The sequence below is a fragment of the Ahaetulla prasina genome, chromosome 2, assembly GCF_028640845.1.
Source record: "Ahaetulla prasina isolate Xishuangbanna chromosome 2, ASM2864084v1, whole genome shotgun sequence".
Lineage (NCBI taxonomy): Eukaryota > Metazoa > Chordata > Lepidosauria > Squamata > Colubridae > Ahaetulla > Ahaetulla prasina.
Window position 1 is genome coordinate 68,995,106 of NC_080540.1, and position 17,324 is coordinate 69,012,429.

Below are 17,324 nucleotides of genomic sequence, written 5' to 3' on the forward strand. Positions count from 1 at the left end.
GTCCAATAGGGGCTCTAAGTCAAATCTTACGGAATAGGAAGCATGGACCAGAGGTGAGAATGTGTAATTCAGTCTTTGCTGTTTCTACCAAATCCCCCTCAATAATTCCTATTCCTCAATGGTTAAGGATAGATTTCTCAACCCTTCACCTAATTAGCATTTGCCAGATGTGAACTTCAACTCCTATCACATGTAGCTTGTCTAGTCTTCAATAGATTTGCAGAATGCAAGAGTGGTGAAAGATGGCTCCTGTGATCACAGGTGTGTTCTCTACAAGAATTGTTCCAGTCATTTATCACTTTGTTTTAGTATCCTAGAAGTGAATAGTACAATGACTGCCACGTCTATTAAAAAAACCCAACAATTTACTGTTCTCTAAAAAGGTTACATATTATACAGGAAACAACTTTTGAAAACAAATTGTTAAAATATTTTCATAGTTGTGGAGACACTTCAGTCCTTTTCAGTTTTAGCTGATTAACTCCCATAGCTGTTTTAGGTCAGTAGTCCCCAAACTTTCTGGCTCTGCAGATCTGCAGGGGGCAGAGGAGTTGATTTCACACACATGTCCTTTGAGTTTCATGTGCTGGCCTGCTGGGGCCTGGTAATGGGGCCGCAAAACGGGGTTTGGGGATTCCTCTTTTAGGTTTACAAATTTAGTTCATTACCATTAGTAGATTCAACCTGTGATCAGCAGTAACTAGTAATATGAAAATTTACTGAATATTTACTAAAAATAATAATAAGAATTTGGACATTCTACAAAGTTTTCAGTGTATTACAATTGTGAAATTAAAGACTGCCTTTCTTTCTGAAACATGCTACTAAATTTTTAGCAATCTGAAAACAAGAAATTAATTTTAAACAAGCTATATCCATTAATATTCAACAAACACAATGGGTATCTTCAGTGGTTTATAGCATTCCTAAAAATGTGCATAGAAGCATATTTTTGTATTTTCTGTTATGGATCGCACCAGAGAAGCTAAAACAATTTCATTGTATATATAATGTACAATGACAATAAAGGCTATACTATATAAACATTTTTATGGTGGACATTTAAGGCTGTGTGTGTATGTATATTGAACTGAATTGAATTGCCCGGTCAAAATTTTGCTCCTTTTGTTTCATAGCTATTCTAAAAAAGAAGAGGATAATACAATATATACCTGCTAAAATTCAGAAAAGAAAAGGAAAGGAAAAAAGAACACATATGTTAATTTCAAGTTAACAAATGTTTTGGGTTATAGTCATGTTTTCAAAAAACAGTCAGTGATTTATGATTTGGAATATTTTCACCAAAGCCCTCGAGGTTCTGAAAATAACACAGCCTACATAAATTGACATGAGCAAGCTTTTTTAATAAATAAAATCCCATAGAAGCAGAATATATTTAAACTCAAACCAAAATTATGATTATAATTCACATGAGAAAATATTGGGACTTTAGAAAAAGGGTTTTTCCCTGAAGTGGGTGAATGGTCTAATTAAGTACAGAGCCCATGGCAAAAATCTTTTTTCTCAGTTTAAACCCCGATTCATGCTAAAAATGTTATATTTTCTTGTACCTCATTCAGAATTCGGCTTACTACTTTTAAACAGATAAATGCCTAAGTTCTTGAATATCATTTTGGCAAGAAAGTTTTTATTATGAAAAATGCAATATGATATCTAAACTATAATATAAATTTTATTTATCACTATATTTTCATTTTTTGTCAAGCTATTAGCACCAGTTGAAATCAAAATCTGAAATAGGTAGATTTCCTTATTTTCAGTAAGGAAATTAAAAATGGCATTTTATTTGAGGCACATTGGATTGCTACTCTGACTTGATCTAGAATTTCTCATTAAATTCTTAAATATTGTGTTTCCCACTCATAAATCATTCATAGAAAGCAGAAGTGAGGAACAGCTGGAAATCAATGTCATCAAATCTCCTTTGCAGATATTCTAGAATCCTAGTTATTTACTACTATTTGCCAAGTATTGAACACACTTTTCCACATAGAATAAACCTCCTGTCAAACCAACTCATCAGAATGGAATCAGCATTAGCCTATTCTATCTAGCAACATGTCACAAAGTTGCAAGATTTAAGAACACACTTTATGTTCAAGCTTTGTACCTTGATTAAATATATAATATATAAACCACGGGGAATCAGGGTGTAATGAATAACCCTCCTTTTCAGTTTAGATAATAAATACAGTTCACATTTGAGTTGCTTTAGATATGCAGTCCTATTGGTTTGATTCAATGTACACTTGTCCATCTCTCCTGCTATGGTTTTATTTATCGTGTTGGAAGCAAGCCAGAGGTTTAAATGTATATGACTCTTACGTTTGAACTTTGATCCCTAGCAGTACCATTCTAGGAGCAGCCAATGGAGAGCTATCTCCTACTGGAAAGAACCATAATTGTGTTCAAGGCAGTGACTAGCAAATTCAACTCTCTTTAGAAGCATGGCTGCTGACAGGCTAACTCACCATGACCTGTAATGATGCTTCCTTCTTGTTTCTATCTATTCTCCTTAGAGAATTTTTGAGAGAAGATTTGAAGATCCACAGTGGATCAAAAACCTGATTCTTTATTCACAGTTTATAGTAAGGACAGGTAACTTTCAGAAGTTGCTAAGCTATCACTCCTAGTATCCCTCACCACTGGGCTTGGGAGACTGGAAGCTCTAATTCAGCATATCTGAACTACCACCCGTTATCTACCTCTGATTTAATTCACTCTCACTATGGAGAATTTCCCTGAGCCATAGTATTTAGATCATGGTGATCAGTACTTTGCCTGCGTTGGTGTTATTTTCAGGCCATTTACACCATTCTATATCTTCGTCATTAGCAGCATATTTACTTAGGGCAAAAGAGGGGATAAAGATGCTTCCTACATTTCCATTTTGGCTCAGCCTCCCAAACTCCCAGGATACAAAAAGCAGGACAGATGCACGATCTGTCTGAACAGTGATACCAGTAGGCTTTCCAAAGTCACCAAGCATTTCCAGTGAAGAACAATTTCCTTTCTCAGTCAGAAGTTGACGAATGCTATCTTGTTCCAACTTGCTGCCCTATAAATACTAATCCAAACAGCAGTCCCATAAAATCTGCCCTGTTGCTTTGTAACGTTTGGCTTGCTTGAGGGCAATCACATGAGGTCTCTCACTGCCAGCTTTGCCAAGATCAAAAGAGCCTGCTTCTGCCACCTTCACCACCACACACAGGGAGTGTTTTACATCTCAGGGCAAATCTGAGTTTCTGGTCCTGTGCCAAGCTACCGCTAGAGGCAGCAGAGAAAAAAACAAGACTGCTATGCAGCTCACATTTGAAATCAGCATACAATATAAATGAAAGTATATAAAAAAAGCATAAAACTAATTTTGCACTTCATATCCTGAGCACCTTGAAATGTACATATATTTATTTAATATAAATGTAAATCATAAATATTCATTCTTCTGGCAGTCTGTTTCAAATCCAGATACCGTAAATGTCAGGAATGTTTAGAAGACAGCAAGCTAATTTTTTTTTTTTAATAAAAATCGAGGCCTTTTGCACCTTTCTGAAAAACGTATTTAAAAGTTAGATGTTTATAATTTGAGCACTATAGAATAATGCAGTGACCTGTATAATTGTTGTTGATTCACAACCACATCAAGATCCAGAAAACTTCCCTTGAGGGGGAAATTAATCTTCTTTGCAGTGAAGCTGAACTATACTCTTACTCCAATGTTATTTTTAAATCAGATTGAAAAAGCAATGCTATTATATCAACTAAGTCAGGAAAAAAGAATCTGGTAGATACAGTCAACATTTTGATGATAAAGACATTTTAATATTAAAAGCAAAATGTAAATGTATCTTTATAAACAATATGCATAAAATAGATCTATAATAGTAAAGCTCTGTCTCTTTTTAAATGGTATTTTTTTTCACAGTAATTTCTTAGGTATGTAATATTTTCCCTCTTAAAGAAATAGTGCAATTTGATGAACGTACTTATGCAAATGAATTAGAAATCTGATGACCCTTAATACAAATCCTTGTAAATTTCTTGTAGGAGTGGATGAAGGCTCATATCTGTCTCCGTTTTCTTTATAATTTGCAACAGCTGCACATGTTCTGTTACAATTTGTCTGAGGTCTGTCATTTTCTGCAACAATTTTGCAAACAGCTGTGATGATTCTGGGTGATTCAGCTTTAACTGGAGTTCTAGTGATTGCAGCAAACTATCTTGAATATCTTCAATAGGTTTCACATTCAGTAATCCAGGGCGATCTAGAAGCAAATAAAACCATTCGTTTTAAAACATATATAGCTACATATCCAGAAGTATAGCTGAATTATAAAGGTGTCTGTAGCAATTCTAGCATTGCAGAAACTTCCTTTTTTAAAAAAATTTGAATTTATATCCCGTCCTTCTCCGAAGACTCAGGGCGGCTTACTTTGTGTTAAGCAATAGTCTCATCCATTTGTATATTATATATAAAGTCAACTTTTATTGCCCCCAACAATCTGGGTCCTCATTTTACCTACCTTATAAAGGGTGGAAGGCTGAGTCAACCTTGGGCCTGGTGGGGCTTGAACCTGCAGTAATTGCAAGCAGCTGTGTTAATAACAGACTGCATTAGTCTGTTGAGCCACCAGAGGCCCCTTTTAAGTGCCATCTGAACTGGAATGATCCATAAGTTTTTGTCTGCCACAAAAGCCTGCTTTTTAGGGTCAGAAATATTTTCTAGCCTCAGTTCAGAGTACTGATTTTTTCTTCACACACAATTTTACCTGTACCTCTCTTTTCATTTTTCTTGCCATTTGTTTATGATTTGTTTATGATTTTTATTTTGCATGAAGTTCTTGATAACATTCAACTAACTCTCCACCAAAACCACCACAATGTTTTATGAGATTTCTTGGGTTAGTTGCTTCAGTTTTCCCTGCTCTATAGCCTTATATCCTAAAAAGACAAAAAAATAATAATACTAAAATCCAACCACAGTTTAATTGAACTTCTGTGTTTATGTTGAACTTTTGGACAAATGGAGAAACTCTATAATTCTATAAGCAAAAGGGATGAAAATATAGCCAAATGTTACTAATAATTGGGCACAATGTTCCTATTTTGACAACATCTGCAAGTGACCATTGCTGCCTCTCTTGCTAATATATAATCTCTTAAACTCACTTGACAATGTGAAACCACAATAACCAGAATCCACTGGCTTCATGCTGCAAGACAAAAGTTAATAAGTAAAACAATTGCTAAGTCATTCAATAAGTGGACAAGCTGGGTGTCATCTTGTTGTAGATGAGGGCATTGGGTATAGGCTCAGATGTCTGGATAAGATGTACTGTACTGTACAACTTTCACTAATCTAGTGCCCTCCAGCTGTGCTGTAAGAAACTTCCATTTGTCTCATTCAGAATGCTCATGGGGACAATGATAATTATGAAGAAGTCACACAATACCAACAAAAAGAGGCTGATCTGTTGTTGTCTAGGATTTACAGCCTGAAGACAGGAGGGAACAGACATCCTCACATGACAAGAAAGTTCCTGCATCATCAAAGAATAAAGGGAATAAAGGGACTGAAATCAACAAATGATGACTTTAGGAGTTGTGCAAATCTTTTGATACCTAACAAATAACCCAATGTCATTTTCCAGATTTGGGTTATAGATTCCCATGGTGGCCATTCCTGCAGCTTTTGTAGAACAATTGTTAAACATGAAAGGGTAATTGTTTACCCTTTATTGTTTAACAATTGTTTAACAATTGTTAAACATGAAATTCCTTGATCAATTAAGCCTGCAGCTCAAGCTTCACAGCCCAAACTGATTGCTATTAAGTTGTTTAAGTAAAGCTGTTAATTACATTGCCAGGTTTAAACTCTTGGTTTTGTCACTGGAATATGATTTTATTCAAGGTCATAGAAATCGTATGGTGTTAAGTGAAGGAAGTTAAAACAATAACAGACGAAAACAAGAAACCAGTTCTGTGTCTCTTTAAAGGAGTTCATGTAGGCTGAACTAGTTCTTGTCAGGATTTACAACCTGGTTATATAAATCACAAAATGGCTTATTTACCCATTTGGTGTCAAAAAAAAAAAGGCAGCATTCCATATAAACTGAAACTGATATACTTGATAGTTCCTTCATAACTTGGGTTTTTACATTATATTTCACATTGACTAACTACACCTAATATATAGGAAATGTTATACCCTCCCAAATATTTACATAACAAGAATATAGAACCATTTTCTCAAATGTTTTATTTTTTCTCAGAAATCACAAAGGCATAGCTACCATTGTAGAATTCTAAACTCAATCAATAAGTTAGTTACCCCCAAAAAAAATTATCACTCTACTTTAAATAAAATGAGGAAGGAATAACAGAACAGGGCTGTCAAACTTGCGGCCAGCGGGCCGGCTGCGTCATGCGCTGGCCACGCCCACACCAGTTAACAAGGGGGAAAGTCGCGATACATCATGTGACGCCACGAGTTTGACACACCTGACAGACTATAAAAAAGGACACATAGAAAAGCTGTGTCGAAAAGAAGTAGGCATACTGGGTTTACATTATTTTACGAGTTGCATCCTATGATGCCTTTCTGCCAGCAAAAGAGATTCTGCCGTTAGAACAGACTTCCCCTCTTTCCTCCTTCTAGTTTCAAATTTGCTCAAGAAGCTTGGAAGAGCACAACATATTTATTTATTTATTTATTTATTGCAGGAAAAGAAGGAGAAAAGAGAAACAAACTCTGTTCGTGCAATATTGCACAAACAGAAGCTTACTCATGTGACACTCAAGGTCATTTATTCAAAACTTTTAGATCTGTCTGCTATGTGTGGAGGATATGTGTGCATAAACACTTTAGAGATGTGGCCATTAATATTTTTTTAAATGTCTGGTTTTTGGGAGATTACATAGATTTTAACAACATTTTGATAATCTGCAAATGCTAAAACATCTGTGTATGACTCATTGTGTATAAACATAAAATTTAAGCAAATGTAAAGTCTGCAGCTTCTTTTCCTACTGTTTTTGAAATCCTAGAAAATCCCTTGCTTGCTTCACTAACAATCAGTCTTTTATGTTGTTAATATTATAATACTATTCAACTTATCTAAAAGTAACTTCCTTGTAGCCCAAGCAAATATAAAAGCGGACTGAATTCTACAGGTTCTTTTTTCTACAATAAAAAAAAAAGATTTTTTCTCCAGAATAGCAATAGCAATAGCACTTAGACTTATATACCATTTTACAGTGCTTTTACAGCCCTCTCTAAGCGGTTTACAGAGTCAGCATATTGCCCTTAAAAATTTGGGTCCTCATTTTACCCACCTTGGAAGGATGGAAGGCTGAGTCAACCTTGAGCCTGGTGAGATTCGAACTGCTAAATTGCAGGCAGCCAGCAGTCAGCAGAAGTAGCCTGCAGTACTGCACTCTAACCACTGCGACACAGCATAATTTTTGTTTCCTGGGTTTATCAAGGGATCCAGATGCCCTCTTTGATTTGAAGCCCTTGCCTATTTTCTCACCACTTTTCTTGTTTATCATTGAGAAAAACCCAAGAAATGGGAGGAAACCTACATAATGCTTTCTCCAAGGGTCTTCCCTCTTAAAGTAATCCACATCAAGGCCAAGCTTATGATGTTGAAGATTTTTTTTAAAAAATTATGAGAGCCTGTTGGAATTTGAATAGTTGGACACTTCAATGCATTTAAAGATAAATTCCAGGTAGACTTTAGGATGAAGTCCTAACATAGGGACACATGCCTATGTCCCCAAATAGTCATAGGAAACATTAAACAGAAGTGATAAAAATGAACTTCTATAGTTCCTTTAGTTTAAAATTAAACTGGACTTTAGTTAACTAGAAATAAACATTAGAAATACTGCTATTGTAATATCAATAAAAGTTATTTTTGAAAGACTGATAAATACGTAAAATGTAAAGCTGAAACAATGTTCCCGAAGTAGATGACCATATTTAGAGATAGGCTTTTATCCAGTGTGGAAGTCTCTTTTATTCTTTAACATTCTCAAAGAGAACCATACTTTCTGTTAATCATTCACCTACAAAATGTTCATAACAATTATTTTATGTACTATGTACACTTGCAAAATTCCTATGTATTCTTATCTCTTAAGAGCAATTGCTACTGAAGCTCATTTAGAACAAGAATAAGCATTTGGCTGGGAACTCTTATCATAATGTCAGTGTGACTCAGCAGTTGCGTGCCTGATTTTAATGAGTACAGAACAAATCAGGTTTTAAATCCAAAGGAATTGGCACTGGCTGCACATATCTTAAAAGTTGTATTAAAAAATTCTTAATAGGTGGAATATCCCTCAAAACTGTTGATTGGTGTGTCTTTTTAAATGAGAGTTTGTCTTTTTCAATCTGTAAACAGCAATTCCTATACTGATAAAATAGTTCAGGACCCTGAAAAAAAAAGTATTTTCAACTGGATTGGATCCAACAGAAGTATTTAGCAGATGGCTTTTTTCTACAGGAGACTGTTAATCTAGTGTGGGAATCCTCCAGTGGAAAGGGTGAAGCAATGTCTTCTGATCCCCTCTTTCCTACTGTAAACTATTCCACTTTTCCTTTAAATTCCTAGAGCAACAGGGAAATGAAACTGGAAAGGATTATCTCATTCCTCTTGTCTCCCAGGAAAGACCATTTTGGGCAGAATTCTGGTAGCAGAATGAAAACTATGAAGAAAACTACAGCTTAAAGCTTGTCTTAAAACTACGAGTTAAAGCGTCAAAATAATTTATTCCTAGACTGCACATTTTTCAATTGTTTCAATTGTTCAAACCACAGTGCAATTATTTACTTGAAAACTTTAATCTGTACAACTTCAGGCACAATTATTGGGAATAGGTAAATACCCTGAATGTACTTTCGGTTGGATTGTGCCTGAAGAAGATTTGAAAGACTGGGAAGACAGCATATTGTCCATTTTGTGAGAGCTTTGTTTTGGGGCATTCTATAGGCAAATACATATTAAATCCTTTTGAAAATTTAATTTACAATTGGTAAATTTGTCTCCCAAGTTCACTGAAGATGCTATTTTAAATATTAAATATTTATACAAAAACACTGAAGAAACAAAATAGGAAGAGTATTGATGCTTTTGGTGCTGGAGAAGACCCCAGTTTGGTTCAGTGGTTAAGGCACCTAGCTAGAAAGCAGGAGAATGTGAATTCTAGTCCCACTTTAGGCGTGAAAGGCAGGGGAGTGACATTGGGCCAGTTATTCTCTCTCAGCCCAACCAACTTCACAGGTTTGTTATTGTGAGAAAATAAGAGGAAGTTATGTTCCTCTTTTCACCATCTTGAGTTATTTATAAAAATAAGTGTTGGATAAAAAAAATCCAAAATAAAAAAAAAAACCTCCTGAGAATACTGTGGACATCCAAAAAAACCCAAACCAGATGGATCACTGAACAAATCAACTTAGAGTTCCCAATCGAGACACAAATGACTAGTCTCAAATTACTCTACTTTGGAGAGATGCAAAGACCTAGATCTTTGGACACGGCTTTAATATTGGGAAAGGGAGAAAGAGAGAGAAGAGGATGATGAGTAGCAAAGTGGATAGATTCAGTTACAGAGATGCTAGGGGCTGCTGGTGGAAGAGCTAAGATTTGACATCAACTTGATGGCATGAAATCAATCAATCAATCAATCAATCAATCAAAAAAGAGTACAAATATTTCAGGGGAAAATCTTCTCATGCAAGAATCTTACAGGCACTAAATGAGGCTTTGCTAGAAATGTCTACTAGCTGGTTCAGTCCAGTTTGCAAAAACCAGTTGGTAAAATTTATCACAAGTTACAGCTGCACCAAAACCTCACAAGGATCAATAAAAGCTTGGCATATCTCCAACAAGGATTGGACTATGTACATTCAGGCTAAATTAGAGTCCTAGTAGATTCTATTCTAGGGTTTCCAGGCAGACAGAAGAACAGGAAAGGATGTGAATTTATACCTTAATTCTAATTGCATTGAAAATATAATGGATTTAAGCACCTAATGAATAATTTCCACTTATTCCTTTTCAGCAGAACTCAATGTGTACAATATTGCCTTATGGATTTGAATTTTCTCTTATTTTAAAATTATAAACACACCCACTCACACTCCATCACACACACAGTCAATTTTTGGACACAACATTGTATTACCTCAATCAACTTCAACCAGAAGTGTTTTGCTATCATGTTCAGAAATGCAGCTATTGCCTCTTAACAGGGTAACCTTTAAAACTTTTAATTATCTATCTATCTATTGGCAATATTAAAAGAAGGATGAGTTGCAGTTAGTTAACAGTAACAATTGTATTTTGTTACAACAAGGATAAAGTTTTGTTATAATAAGAATAAAATTTCTTAATTTATAAACTAATATTTCTGACTGATTATCCTATTAATTGCATTTGGTAATTGCTATTAATTTGCTTTTAATAACAGTTAGAATTATCTTTAATGTTACTTTGATAATTCTTATTCAATTTTTATAGCCTAGAAATCTTTATATCCCCTCCCTTGGTTGCATTTTTAAGAATCTGTTAAAATAAAATTAAAAAAAGGTTAAAGAGTATTAATATTTGAAACATCCATACTTGAGATGTATTCTTTTTTTCTTATATGTTCAGTGTTTTGAGGAAAGCAAGCAGGAAGGCATTTTCTAACTTTTATTTTCAAAAAGTACCATCCAACTCAAAGGAATTTCTTGAGATGGAAAGTGTTTTTTTTTCCTGACAATCTTGCATTCCAAGACACTGCATTTCTCAAAGCACTTAATTTTAACTTTTGTTGAATTATATTATTTAGCATAAATTCTTGAATTTGTCATATCAAAGTGAAGGAAAAGAGAAATGATGTTAGTGATTCATTCCACTGCAAAGTTTCAGAAGTCCTGTCTTATTGCAGCTGTGACAATTGTAACTCATTTTTTAAATCTGTCTTGAAATAATACAGCTTTTCATCTTTTCCAATCTAATGGCATGTTGGAAAGGAAATATTTAAGAGGGCTCAGGACTTTTTCCATCAGTACCATAATACTCTGAAAACAGAATGGAACTGAATTTGGTATGTTGGAAGCAGCTCTCAAAAGAAAAATCAATTTTGATTTTTGCTTTTATTCAGAGCCACACAGTCACTCATCCCAACATCTTTCTCAATAATTCTTACAGTACATATTCTTGCTAAATAGTTTTTTAGTTTAACTAACAACGTGCCTTAATGCTGCAGTTCCAAGTGAAAAGCGCCAAATAATAATTAAGCTCCTTTAATCCTGACACTTGTTGAATCATGCAATCCTTAAATATGGTTGATAGAAAGAAGCAATCAAGGAGATGAAATTATGTAAGGGTAGTAGCTTCTGGTTCTGTATAAAGAAAACATAGCACTGCATAGGGTGCCAAGCAGCAGCAACTCAACTCAGTAGGGTCACTCTTGAGATGCAAAGAGTCACAAAGAAACACATAGGTTCACTTGACACTTTTTTGTTTACACGTGGTGCCATGTTCAGTCTCAAGACTTCTGCTGCAGACTCTGACAAATGGCTATTAATCAGAACCAATAATGTTGGGTTTCATAATTTGTCCTGATATATCAGTGGTGGGATTATTATTTTTTTACTACCGGTTCTGGGGCGTGGCTTGGCTTGGTGGGCATGGCAGGGGAAGGATATTGCAAAATCCCCATTTCCTCCCAATCAGCTTGGAGTCAGGATGCAGCGAATAGATGGGGGTGGGGCCAGTCAGAGGTGGTATTTACCAGTTCTCCAAACTACTCAAAATTTCTGCTACCAGTTCTCCAGAACTGGTCAGAACCTGCTGAATATCATCTCTGTGGTATACACTTTCCAAGCCTTAGTTTTGTGACTGAATTGTCAGAGCTGTCCAGTGACAGCAGTCTGAAGGGAATCACGAGACAATGGATAAAACCAATTTGCTGGGACCAAAGAACAAGAATTGAAGGACAAACCAGAACTGAGATACAAGCAGAGGTTCAGATTGAAGGGCAATTAATGTGTACAGAAAGAAATCAGGGCTCCAAAAGATCAGATTGTCAAGCAAGGATTAATTAACATAAAGATTCTTGCATCTTTCTTCCCAAGAGAATCCAATAACCAGCACGAGTAGAGTCAGTCCAACCAGCTAATATGCAGTCACTGGATGTTGAGCAGCTGCACATACAGCAGATCCAAAAATTGAGACCTGACTTCTGACGTATACTTTCTGGTGGATACTTAAACTCTTTCATGAAGGGCAATTGTTCATTTCATTCATCTTCCAAACTGCATATAGTAGGATGAGAAAAATTGCCTCAAGAATCTTTGTTTTAAAAGGATCATTGCACATATGTAAATTAGACTTTTGGAGAAAAAGAGCCTATCCATAATACAGTAGCATAGTTTTCAAATCAGGACTGCCCAATTTATGATTCAACTGAAAGCAGTTCAGGAAGCATTTATAACCATGCCAGGGATTTAGTCTCTATTTTAATGTTCTGAGTGAGAACTGAAGACCAAAGTACAAGGCTGGTGTGCTAAATATGGGATGTTTGGGGGGCTCAGAAGTCATGCACCTTGGCTAAAATCTTTGCAAATCAAGGAGAACTATGAAACTTTCTCACACTTACCTCCACTGAGAATAATGACAGCTATAAATATTGCCAAGTCACTGTCGTCTAATTCTAGTGCATTGAATTTGACAGCAAACTCAAATTTTGGTTCCATAAAGTCACAGAAAGGTTTCCGCAGACTCTTTAGGAACTCCCGAGTCATGAATCCTTGTCCATTGGATATGAGAACACCATCTTTATTCATCATGGAGGCTAGGAGCGTATAGATGATCTCATGCACTCCATATTTCAGGAGAGTTACTTGGTCATTGAGGTCTAAACTCACAAAACCTGGAATGCTTTTGGCAAATTCAGTGATTTCCTGAACAGCTTCCACCGAGCGAAACTGGCAGCGCTGGAAGATGCGTATGGCCACTTCTTTGTTTTGCTCTTGCATGGGGCTCAAATGTTTACACTTGATCTGGTCTTCTCCCATCATTAAGGAATTCATATCATAAATGACAAATGGCTAAAAAAAAGAGAGAGATACAGTTGATGATCGGGATTTTTGCAACACAAAACACAACGACTATCTGAACAAACTGGTTGGAGAAGATAGACTTAAGTGTATGAATGTGAAGAACTCAGCTGCAATAGATCTCTCGGTTTTCAAGGACATATTTTGAAGAAAAACCATTTTGTTTTGGTAAATAAAGCCCTATGTTTTCCCCTCAAGGTAAATTGCTAAGAAGCGGCAATCATTTAAAGCTAATAGCATATTGCTTTATCATCTTGAAAACTTGTTATACTGACATAATACTGGCAATTCGGCTCCTATATTTTATCACTAAACCTAATCTATTTTTACGGCTTTCTGAATTTCCTTGCCATAGATTTGTAATGGGCAATAAAACCTATTTAAAATGTATAGCATGGGATTGGCATATTTTAAGCTGATTTTCCCCCAACCCACCCAAATTCATACACACGCTGACTTGAATGTTCTTAACACCAGGGCTGGAATGTAACATCATCATTCTCAAAGACAGAGAAGAGAAGCCGAGATAGAAAATCTTACTTGTACCTTAGTTCTAAAGCTCATCAACAACATGGAAGATATGCTATTACTCCCATAGAAGTAGAAGACAGTAGCATTGTGCAGCAAATCCATTTACTGTATTTTATTGAATTTATCCCTAGATCAATAATACTTACGATTTAGTCATTGATTCTTTAAAACAAAAATAAGTAAACAATTGTGATTGAATTGCCAGGAGATAAGATAGCTAGATGATAGATAGATAGGTAACTGAATAGTTAGATGAGAGAAAGAGAGAGAAAGACAGACAGATCTAGAAGGCTGTTTCACAACTCTATTGTGATCATTTCATAAAGAGTATGCTTACTCAGAATGTATTTTAAAGTCATCACAATGAACCATGCAGCTAATTGGATGAAAAGTCGAAGGTGCTGGGGTACTATTTGCTTCAACTGGACTTTGAAGAACTGTTGCTGTTTTTTTAAATTAAAGGAATGTTAGACATGATACATAGGATGAAAGGTGGAGGATCTGATTTCTGATTTTCTTCCTTACCCATTAAAACGCCTTAAAAATAGAAAGGTTGGAGAACTTCCCAAAAGAGTATGGATCTGTTGCTACAGAGGATTGTCAAAATTCAAATCTGTTGCCTATACAAGGATTAGAATAAAGGCACTAGATGACACTGCAACATGCGGAAAAGTTTTTTCCCCTTTCTTATTCAGAGTTGTTAAGTCAGGTATTATCTGGCCAGGGCCTTTCTGTTTGAATTCTAAAGTCCCAGAGCACTTCAGTTTTTTCATTTTCTATTATTTTGTTGTCTCACCAGTTCTTGCTGGCAGGCAAATGCTATATCTTGTAGATATTCCAGTGCACCGTTATTGCTACTTTGTCCTGCCATTGTTTAGAGTCAGTCTGTTCTTTAGTGGCTAAGTTTTTCTTTGAATTCTTTTCAGAGGCCTGGTTTACTATCTGTTGATGTCCTTTCAATTTTGGCCTGGTATGCATTTGTTCATCTTATGAAGCCAGAATTTGCCCCTCTGTCTTCAATTTTCCGGTTCTTAGGCGTTGCCAAGTGTTGTTGTTATCTGCTTTGCCTGCTATTTTTTAATGTATTGGCCATGCAATATCACTTTATCTTGTCACGTCTCTTTTCTATCTTTCATTTGGTCTTTCTTGAAGGCCAGTTTGGTCTATACAAACTTCATAATGTACTAGTTTCAATGTATCTTCTTCACTGCCCTTCAGATGTTCTTCCAATGTCCTTTCTTCTTCTTCAACTGTTTGGTGTACTTGCAACATTCCACACCCACCTATTTTCCTTGGTAAGTTGAGTCTGTCAACATTACTGTACTGATAAAGGGCATGATTCAATGTCATTATTTTTCTGGTCTTCCTATCCCGGGCTTTTAGTTCAGTTTTAGTCCAATCGACTATCCCAGCTGTGTATCAAATGACTGGAATTGCCCAGGAATTAATTGCCTTAATGATATTTCTACAAGTGCATTTGAACTCTAAGATCTTGTTCATTCTTCTGATGATCTACTATTAACCTTCTTCTTGACTTCAGTGTGGTTGAGCCTGAAGTATGCTCATGTATTTGTAGTGATTGTCTTCATCTAGACTAGGGGTGTCAAACTCCATTTCATTGAGGGCTGCATCATGGTTTGACCTCGGGGGGGGGGGCAGGGTGTGTGTGGCCAGTGTGGGCATGGCCAGCACAATGTCACTCATGTTGGAGGCGTCTGTGCCTCCAACAGTGAAAACGGGCTCCTGCCAGTGAAAACGGGCTCCTCAGTTTTTGGCTGCGACAGCCTCCTGCAACCTTCTGCCAGGGAAAATGGGGCTCAGGAGGGCTGACTGCAGCCCTCCCTAGTTCCGTTTTCACTGGCAGAGGCACCATGGGCCAGCCCTTTGCTGTTTCCAGGGTGGCCCTGTGGGCCAGATCTAAGCACCCCGCGGGCCAAATTCGGCCCCCAGGGCCTTGAGTTTGACACCCCTGATCTAGACTCTTGAATGCTATTTCTGTAGGGCATTCTTCAGCTTTCACTATTTTAGTCTACTGATGGTGAGGGTGGAACATTTGTCCAGTGCAAACTCCATTGCAATACTTTGGACAGTGTCGAGCAGCACTTCTATTTCAGATGGTGTATTTCCATACAGCTTCAGATCATCCATGTAAAAGTTGTGAGATTGCCTGGCCAATGTTTTTGATGTTTGATAATCATGGGGCAACTTTTTTCAAAATTATTGACAGAGGAATCAGTGGAATGGCAAACAATAGTGATGACAGTGAATTGCCTTGTAAAATTTCTCTTTTGATATTAACCTCTCCCAGTTTATCACAATTGAACAGCAATATTGTTTTTCATTGTGCCATTGAACTTTGCACAAAGCTTAAGATGTTTCTACTGACTCATGTTATTTCTAGACATTTGATTATCCAAACATGTAGCAGGGAATCAAATGCCTTTTTGTAGTCAATCCATGCTAGATTCAGGTTGGTCTTCCTTCCCTTGCAGTTTTTCAAAATCATCTGGTCAGTTAGGAGTCAATCTTTTGTTCGTCCACTGTTTGGGAGGTTTCCTTTCTGTTCAAATGGAAAGCGCTTGCTTTCAATTAGATGCTGCTGGGCTGCATCAGCTACCATACTAGTTAGCAATCTGAAAGTTGTTGGTAAGCAGGTAATTGGCTTATTGTGGCCTGGTATTGGCCCTTTTGCTGGATCCTTCATTATCAGATAGATTTTGCCAGATGTTAGCTGCTTTTCAATTTCACCTCCTTGCAGTAAACTGCTTGGCAACAAGTGAGTGTAGACCAGGGGTGGGTTCTATTTACCTTTACGACCAGTTTGCATCATACCTGCGCGCGCACACTCACTCCGCTTGCGCTCTTCTGCGCATGTTCAGAAGAGTTTTGATGACATTTGGGTCAGTGGGTGGAGCCTCCCACCAGTTTTACTACCGGTTCTGTAGAACTGGTCCGAACCGGGGGCAACCCACCACTGGTGTAGACCAGTCAGATGTTTCAACCAAAAACCATGCAGTTCATTTTCACTGGTGCTGACAAATTCTTGATGTTTCTTGCTGCTTCCTCTACCATTTCTGCTGTTATTACTAATTCTTTCATTTCAACTGTTTTTTCATTCTTATCTACCTCCTTTAACCAAGCTGAGTCCTTGTTGTATCTCTTGGGTTATCCCATATCTATGTCCAGAACTACACTGTTTCTTCCTTATCAAGTACTATCTGATTCACCCCAGTCTCCATTGATGGATTGGTAGAAATGTTTATGATTGGACTGAAATGGGAAGTTCTGCCTGTAATTTGCAATTCAAGCTTTGTGTTTGCTGATCTTCTTGGCTATAGGTGTTATTTGCTGCTTTATTATTTCCAGTGCTTCCTTGATCTTCTCTGTTTGTAAGTGATATTTCTTAGAAAATTGCAGAAAATACTAATTAGTGGAAGCTAGAGAACCTAAAATGGGTTTCCTTGTCACTTAATAGAGTATTTTACAAAGGCCAGTGAGCACTGTATGTCTCAGAAAAACTGTCTACATAATTATTTTAAATTGTACAACCTATTTAAGCATTACCAGTCATTTACACATTTACACATGATGAAGTGCTACCCACAATTCTGAGAAGGGACATAGTTGAGAATTGTATCCACAATAAACATGTTAATGT

At 36.6% G+C, this 17,324-nt stretch overlaps 1 protein-coding gene across 5 annotated transcripts in view; it reads right to left on the reverse strand.

Moving 5' to 3' along the window:
• Nucleotides 1-1,051: 1,051 nt before the first annotated feature.
• The window catches only part of PPARG (peroxisome proliferator activated receptor gamma), an 84,319-nt gene continuing 68,046 nt past the window's right edge, over nt 1,052-17,324 (reverse strand). For 3 of the 5 annotated variants that reach the window (XM_058167435.1, XM_058167434.1, XM_058167436.1), the window contains exons 6-7: nt 12,676-13,126; nt 1,052-4,286 (exon numbers count right to left, since the gene is read on the reverse strand). In XM_058167435.1, the coding sequence (XP_058023418.1) occupies nt 4,039-4,286; nt 12,676-13,126 (699 nt within the window). In that variant the 3' untranslated portion in view covers nt 1,052-4,038. Of the gene's footprint in view, nt 4,287-5,190; nt 5,235-12,675; nt 13,127-17,324 lie in introns of all 5 variants that reach the window. The other 2 variants (XM_058167437.1, XM_058167438.1) reach the window with 2 other exon arrangements.